General features: G+C 36.1%; 1 protein-coding gene across 3 annotated transcripts; it reads left to right on the forward strand.

Annotated features, from left to right (window-relative positions):
• The first annotated feature begins 885 nt into the window (after window positions 1-885).
• Window positions 886-8,443, forward strand: LOC120349059 (gastrula zinc finger protein XlCGF17.1-like). Of its 3 annotated transcripts, XM_039419012.1 has the most exons (6): window positions 886-1,104; window positions 2,706-2,779; window positions 3,615-3,692; window positions 4,084-4,185; window positions 5,757-5,904; window positions 7,173-8,443. In XM_039419012.1, exons 1-6 carry the CDS (start codon window positions 1,044-1,046, stop codon window positions 8,027-8,029), a joined length of 1,320 nt encoding a protein of 439 aa, XP_039274946.1. In that variant the 5' UTR covers window positions 886-1,043; the 3' UTR covers window positions 8,030-8,443. The 3 variants fall into 3 exon arrangements, with proteins under 3 accessions (XP_039274946.1, XP_039274947.1, XP_039274948.1); XM_039419013.1 differs by lacking the exon at window positions 3,615-3,692 and having other exon boundaries at window positions 966-1,104; XM_039419014.1 differs by lacking the exons at window positions 2,706-2,779; window positions 3,615-3,692 and having other exon boundaries at window positions 1,081-1,104.
• The last annotated feature ends 23 nt before the right edge of the window (window positions 8,444-8,466 follow it).

An 8,466-nucleotide genomic window follows, 5' to 3' on the forward strand; every position in this document is an offset into this window, starting at 1 on the left:
CGGGATCGCAAGAGGACGTCTAGGAAGCCAGGAAAAGCCTTTCCCGCAACTCCGCGGACGATCCGGACCCCAGGAGGACAGCTGGTGCCCGGCCAGTAGGACTTAGGAAAGTCCAGAGTGCTGGCCGCCGCAGCGCACTAGTCCAGTGCGGGATCGCAAGAGGGCGTCTAGGAAGGCCAGGAAAAGCCGTTCCCGCACTCCGCGGACGATCCGGACCCCAGGAGGACAGCTAGTGCCCGGCCAGTATGACTTAGGAAAGTCCAGAGTGCTGGCCGCCGCAGCGCAGTAGTCCAGCGCGGGATCGCAAGAGGACGTCTAGGAAGGCCAGAAAAGCCTTCCCGCAACTCCGCGGACGATCCGGACCCCAGGAGGACAGCTAGTGCCCGCCAGTAGACTTAGGAAAGTCCAGAGTGCTGACCGCCGCAGCGCACTAGTCCATGCGGGATCGCAAAGGACGTCTGGGAGGCCAGGAAAAGCCTTTCCCGCAACTCCGCGGCCGATCGGTCCCCGGGAGGACAGCTAGTGCCCGGCCAGTAGGACTTAGGAAAGTCCAGAGTACTGGCCGCCGCAGCGCACTAGTCCAGTGCGGGATCGCAAGAGGACCTCTGGGAAGGCCAGGAAAAGCCTTACCAGAGCTCCGCAACCACCCGAACCCCGGAAGACACCCGTGTCCGAGGACTAAGACTTAGTCCCGACACGAGCCCTTTCTCACGACTAACACTGCAAGGTTCCTGTTCCCTTCTTTCCGCGACCAACCCTGTTTGGCATGTAGGCTATTTTCCTTCAAGTCCATAAATGATCTATTTTGTGGAATTTTCTTGCTATTTTTACTGATTTTCTATCAATTTCGCCATCATACATTTGATCAATGGTTTGAGTATTCCACTAATATTGTTCTGTTGTTTAAAACTAATAAAGCTCCATAGAGTTGATTCATTTGAGTGCTTCTAAGCAGCTGAAAATGTTCAATGTTATATATTAATAGATTTAGAAGAATTCAATTAATAAAGCTGTACACTGTACTATAGATAGACAATTGAAAAATGTACTCTCTGTATTGTTTTCAGAGACAAACTACTTTCCAGAGTATGGAGTACCATGTTTGTAAGTATACACATTAACCACTATTAAACGAAAATCCAAAGTTAAATGCTGTGAAACTACCCGGAAGAATTCTGCTACTGCAAATATTGACAACAGGCTTAACAGCATTTGACTTGAATTTTTTTTAATAATAATTATTCATCGATGGGCATTTGAATAAATGCAATTTCTCATCTATTTCCATCAGTATATATACATTATTTCTTCTTTCATTTCCTAGAATCTCAATTGTTGTTTTGAGTCTAAACTTTTTTATGAAAACCCAATTATTTTACATGAAAAACTTTTGCTAAACCAATAACAGCCACTGTAAACCCATGAACTATCCACTGAACCTATGAAAATGTATGTGCAGACTTTACATCAAAGTTATCGAACAATAATGTTGATTCATTGAATAATGTTTAATGAAACAACATTCAGCTTTTGATTGATATTCCAGTCACTATATACATTGGTGATGCAATATATATTGTAGTTCTGATTTTTAAATATATGATATGGATACATGAGAGAAGTCCAGAACAATTTTTTTCATGCAAAATTTATCTGTGCTAGATACAGAGTGGTCCAAAAACCTTGTATTTTCAGTCCATTTTCCAGTTTTCAGCTATTTCTATCAAATCCAGTAATCAGACAGAAAAATTTGCTCTCGCCTTTATTTAGATTATAAATTTCTGTATTTTTGCCAGGTGTACCTGGAAATCTATATGAGATAGTGCGCTCTACGTTAACTAAGATTGTAGAGCACAAAAATACGTCCACAGTGACTTTGAATTATACATCTAAAATCAGAAGATGATGATCAAAAACTAAAATTCATCAAAATTGATTTTTTGTTTAATTTTACCCATTTTTGAAAAATTATAACTCAGTACTCTTGGAGATAGAGAGTTCCGAATGATCTCATTTTATTCAGAATTTTATAATCTCAAGAAGTGGAGAGCAAATTTTTCTGTACGATTACTGGATTTGGCAGAAATAGCTGAAAACTGGGAAATGAACCGAAAATACGAGGTATTTGGGCCACCCTGTATCTGGCACAAGGAAATTTTGCATGTAGAAATTTGTTCTGGACTTCTCTCATGTATGCAAATAATATATTAAAACATCAGAACTACAGTATATATTGCAAGCACACCCCCTTTCTTATATCTATATTGACAGGACTAGTTATGATCAAAGCCAAGCAGTGTTTGGGATCAGACTGTTTATGAATGGAATGTCTTCATCAAAGGTTTTTGTGATCACAAGAAGGTAATTTCTTATGTTGAAAAGCTGTGTTCTTCAGTTAAAAGCACGTTTAATACCTTGAATGATTTTACTTACTGAATGCTTTGTATGAAAAATAATATCTATATCCAAAACCAATATTTCAGCAATTACTTTTTTAGACTGTTTTTGATTGAGAACATTAACATTTGATACTATTTTTGGTAATATGACACTGATGTTCTAAAACTCATAATTGGTTTTCGAAATGAGATTTTTCTTGAAAATATTCATCATAATATCAAACTTTTAACTTGGAAAATTCAATAAACATTTTTTATTTTATGTCTCATAATTTTCCTTCACTTCATAATTTTATTTTTTTCCAGGTGGGAAAATTGCAAAAGTAGTTGTTAACAGACTGGAAGATGTATCAACATCGAGACCACAAATCAAAGTTCAGGTAAAAAATATTTTCAAAAATACATTCAAATTTGAATGTTCATTGTTTCAGGTAAAAGGTAATAGATATATTTCAAACCTAGCATGTGTTGGTGTTGTATGTGAAACATTTGCCTCTCCAGTCAAGGAAACTAATATTGTTTTCTACAATTATTTTCATTTTTTTCATTAATGTTGAAAAACTAATCATTTTAGAGAAACTAATGAATGTGAATATTTTCAAAGTAGGGTCAATTGTGAGATTTTTAAATCCTTGAATTGGAGATAAGTACATCTATATTGAATTAAACACAATTGAACGTCGATTACTGATGTAATAATATGTCATTGCATTGCTGTCCATTTGCTCATTGGTTGATGTGGGAGAGACTTTGTTAGATGACATCACTTGATAGCGGTTGAATTTTATAGATGTCCTGATAGTATACCAGAAGAATTACATTTGTAATGTTTGATGAAAACAATTAAGATTGATTGATTGAATACCTGCAAATTTACAGTGCTGCCTGTCTGGTATAGGCAAAGGCAACCTACATCCTGTCCACTCATCTACAGTCCAGTACTCTGTACTCTCTCATGCAATGTGTAAAATGGGGGTCTGTTGCTTGAGAGCTCCATTAAGTAGCAGCAAAAACACCATTATTCGATCCATGGGGAGTTCAAGCTTTGAAAATTCTCATCATCAGTGTGTTACCTGATCAATTGACAAAGGATTAATTGTCAAGTACAGTAGATAACTAGAGTATCTGAAATAGATACCTTAAAACAGAAAAAGTGTTTCATCAAGATTCTACTGTGAAGGATTCAAGTTAATTTTTGTTGTCTCTTTGTTCCAGGTGAAAGTTGAGAAACAGGAAAGTGCTTTTGATGACCGTGGGATTGGAGCTGCACGTAGTGATACAGCCACTCAGCAGGCATGTATTGTTGAACAATCTACCTTGAAATTTACTGACTACAGCTTTATGATAAAGTTGAATCCAATTTTTTTCAACTGTTGATAGCATATGATGAAATTAGTTGAAAGATTAATTCAGTCGCAATATTCTTTATAATATTATGCAATATTTTTATTGATCGCCTTCCATGGATCTTATAAAACTGTAGAGTAAGACATCAATGGGAACTATAGAAACAGGTCCATTCTTTAAGGGATGCATTCTTAAATATACTCGTTTCTATTCTAACAAACATAAATAAACAAACATCAACTACTACAACCCATATTTTAATACTGAGCACTATTACTTGCTGAGTTTGATATTCGTCTAGTTTTCAAGTGACACAAGTCTTCTCTTATGTTCACAGATCAAGATCGAGAAGCAGGAGGATGAATTTGGAGAATGTGAATTTGCAACTAGCAACGTCAAAGATGAGTCATCCTCACACAATGGTTCAACTTCCAATCAGGCATGTATTCTATCTTGACTAGAATAAATAAGTGATGCAGTTAAGTTTGTGTTTTTCTTGTCACATTATAATTAAAACTTATAGCTGTATGAAAACGTTTCTTCCAGATTCAGCAGAAAAACAGTATGAAAATTCAAAATTGTTAAAATTTCTATCAATTTATATCAATTAACCAGAGTAATCTTTAGTAGGCCCATAATAAAAGAAAGAATCGGCTCATACAAGTAGGGATAGGAAAAACATGAATGATGCATCATCACGTCTGAGCTACTGATCTGATTAACTTGAAATTTTGCATATAGATTCCTAATTTACATGGAATGCTTATAGGTCTATGTTCAGTTCTTCAAGATTTCAGAACGTCAAGTATTAAGTTTGTCAAGTGCTTCAAACACACAATTACAGAGCACAGGTCACCAGCTTGTTATTATTATTATTAGCGCATGGCTTGAATTGTGGGAAGTCCCACAGGAAGACCAGCTTGTTTAATATATCAATCAATCAATCTCTTCATTCAAAACATACATCAAAATGTACATGAATGCGTCTTTCTTTATTATTTTCAACAAAATAATAAAATAAATACAAGTAAAAAACAAAATACATCAACAATAGGTAGTCTAAATACATAATGAGTTGGCACTATAAAATTATTCATAACTGTATAATTCTAATTCCACGATATAATTTTTCAGTTTGTTTTTAAACCTTGTAATTACTTTTTCATGATTAATACTAGTAGGAAGGTAAGTAATGAATTTGATGCCCATATAGGTTGGGCTTTGTTTGTACTTCTCTTTACTATGTTCTTTGATAATAAAGTTGTTCCTATTTCTTGTATTATAGTCATGCACACTAGATTGCCTGTGGAATTTGTCTTCATTATTTTTTATGTGTAATATTGTTTTGTAAATATAAAGTACATACATCGTCATTAATTCTAACTTTTTAAAAAATGTCCTGCACGACTCTTGTCTATTTAAATAAAATATTTTTCTTACTGCTTTTTTTGGAATTTTAATATCCTGTTCAAGTTAAATGCACTAGTCCCACTATAAATCTCAATGTCATAGGAAATATGAGAGTGGACAGTGGCATAATACACAGATATCAAAGTTAATAAATTACAAATGGGTGCCAGCCTCCTTTAAGGTGCAAACCTTAAAGTGAATGGCTGGCCTTAGCTTGCAATTTCATAATCTTTGAAAAACATTACAATTACTATTATTAAAACTGGAATTATTGTGATATAACTCAAGACAGCAGTCAAATTCAGTAGTTGCTATTCCTTCACGACTATGGCTCAACTCACACTTACGCGACTCAGGTCGAGAAGAGACTCGACTCTAGTCAATAACATGTGTTTCCAAATGGTGACACTCAGACTAGTCGATTCTAGTCTCCGCGACGTCATTATTTGAAAACACATGCTATTGACTAGAGTTGAGTCTCTTCTCGACCTAAGCCGCGTAAGTGTGATTTGAGCCTTACAGTACCAATATTTGTGTCTTTCACATGAGGTGCAACAATAATCGATCATCTTCTCATTGTTTGTTATGTCAATATTGCAGATGGCGAGAGTTAAGCAGGAGAATGATAGCAGCCAAGAACCAGCGCCAGAGTGCAGCACTGCATGCTCTCCAACTGATGGTGATTTCAGCCAACAACATTATCTAATCCCTGGCTATAATCTAATATTCATCAAAGAGGAAGAATATGGTGAGATTCAAGTTATTATTTCATTTATTTTAATTCATCAATGATAATAACACATAACACTTGATTGTAAATGGAAGAAAATAGGAAATGAAGGAATAATTATGTAGGGTAATGGCAACATTAGTAGATAGAAGGTTGATCACTCACAGGTGTAAGATTCAAAGTTGTGGGGGGAACGCCAGCGTGACGTCACGTGTAGTAAAAAAGTGATAGATTAACCACTCTGAGCATACAGTTTATTCACTGTATCTTCAAATACATCATCGTTTAATCCCCTCAAGATTGACCTAGAACTTTAAACTCTCCATACTTATAACGAATGAATCATCGATTCTAATAATGTTGTTGAAAATTTAAAAATTTAATAAATGAAGTAGAAAATTTTCAAGAATCTAAAAACTCACTTTCTACTAACTTAGGGTTCTACTAACTATCAGATGTGGTTGCCATAGAAAAAGTTATAGGTATAAGTTGCATTTATACACATTCCTTCAATAATTTGATTGTATGGAGGAATATTGTGGTATATTATATACCACTATATACATAGTGGTGTTGACAACATCACCGTCTTATTCTTTCATCCTTTCAATAAATTGCCCTTCACTTGATTACTTGTGTTCACTACAGATTATCATCCTATTTCCAGCAAAACTGGTATGCAATAATGTGCTGTGTTTGCCAATTGTAGTCATGTTGCTCTTCTGAGTAGTCAATGAATAGTGGGTACCCCACTCATCGAACTAAAGCTGACAATTTCATGCCAGTTTATAGTTTTAATTTTGATGCACATTTTTTTCAGTTTGTGTCAAAACACAGGTGAAATTTCATATTTATTTAACAGTATTTTCATGTTTTCAAACAAAAAAGATTACTTTAAGAGTAATTATATACATAACCAATCATTTTCTGACAATACAATCTATATGTATGTCAATTGAGAGAAAACCAAGGTCTGGATTAGCAATCATAGATCAGTATTCTCGTGTATCAATAAGAAAACTGCTCATGGCATAATTTATTTGTTATTATTATTTCTGTAATTGTTCACAATCTAACCCAATATTTAACTATAATCTGTTTAATGTACTATTTCTACAATTGGCTGCAAAACTCTTGGTTTGTATAATGATTATGATAATCAATGAGGTATGATTGAGGTAAGACAAGGAAAATTGTGAGTGTTTTGCACTATAAACCTTATCATTACTTTATTGTCTCTATTCTACTTTAATCATTTATAAGTTGCATCACATTGGTGTTTGCAGTTGAGCAAGAGGCAGAAGGATGTTCAGTGGAGAGTGAACCGGAGATGTGGCCTTCAAACTGCAGCACATCTGAAACTGCCAATACAACAGAAGTGGGTGAACTGAATGAACATTCAATCTCCCCCATGGAAGAGTGCACTGAGCCATCTGTGGCTGGCAAAAAGATCAAGCTCTACAGCTGTTCTGACTGCAGCTATGAAACAAGATGGATCTATCATTTGAAAAGACACATGAGAAAACACACTGGGGAAAAGCCTTTCAGTTGTGAGTTATGTGACTATAAATGTGCTCAATCAAGTGATTTGATAAGACATGTCAGAACACATACAGGAGAAACACCTTTCAGCTGCGAGTATTGTGACTATAAATGTGCTCATTCAAGTGATTTGAAGAAACATATCAGAACACACACAGGAGAAACACCTTTCAGCTGCAAGTTTTGTGACTATAAATGTGCTCAATCAAGTGCTTTGAAATCACATATCAGAACACATACAGGAGAAACACCTTTCAGCTGCGAGTTTTGTGACTATAAATGTGCTCAATCAAGTACTTTGAAATCACATATCAGAACACATACAGAAGAAACACCCTTCAGCTGCGAGTATTGTGACTATAAATGTGTTAGGTCAAGTGATTTGAAGAAACATATCAGAACACACACAGGAGAAACACCTTTCAGCTGCGACTTTTGTGACTATAAATGTGCTCAATCAAGTTCTTTGAAATCACATATCAGAACACATACAGGAGAAACACCTTTCAGCTGCAAGTATTGTGACTATAAATGTGCTCGATCTGGTAATTTGAAGAAACATATAAGAATACATCATGGAGGAGAAACAAGTACTAGCTGAAAATTTGTTACTTTACGTGTACTCATTCAAATTTATTTTACTGTGTTTCGTAGGGTGGTCACTAATAACAGGACAAGTGTGTTGAACATGTGTGTACACTCATGTCGCCATTCATTGTTGTGTCATCACAGCTAAAGGCTTCAAACTATATTTTTTGAGGTTCTGAGTATTGGCCCACACCTTGACTCTATTCAAATTGCCAGGGTCCCTCTGGGTTTGCGTCTGTGGAGGGGCAGAGTAGGGGATGCTGCTCACAGTGTGGTGTGTGCCGGCCGGTGGTTGGAGTGGCCTTTTGGGGACGGCTGGGCTACCCGCAGTGTTCGGTGTCCTCCAGATACACCACGGTTGTCATCTCACAAGACTGAAATTCTCTCCTTTCTGAGTGGTGATAGGCCATGCTTTTGCACTACCTGGAGGGAGTATCATATTATGATATT

Source organism: Nilaparvata lugens, unplaced genomic scaffold, assembly GCF_014356525.2.
Source record: "Nilaparvata lugens isolate BPH unplaced genomic scaffold, ASM1435652v1 scaffold8143, whole genome shotgun sequence".
Classification (NCBI taxonomy): Eukaryota; Metazoa; Arthropoda; class Insecta; order Hemiptera; family Delphacidae; genus Nilaparvata; species Nilaparvata lugens.

Excerpts from the sequence above, each read along its gene's own strand:
- LOC120349059 (XM_039419012.1), top strand. The coding sequence starts at position 1,044 with ATGTACTCTCTGTATTGTTTTCAGAGACAAACTACTTTCCAGAGTATG. Across the intron at positions 1,105-2,705 it reads GAGTATGGAGTACCATGTTT|GTGGGAAAATTGCAAAAGTA; the intron begins GTAAGTATACAC and ends ATTTTTTTCCAG. Across the intron at positions 2,780-3,614 it reads GACCACAAATCAAAGTTCAG|GTGAAAGTTGAGAAACAGGA; the intron begins GTAAAAAATATT and ends TCTTTGTTCCAG.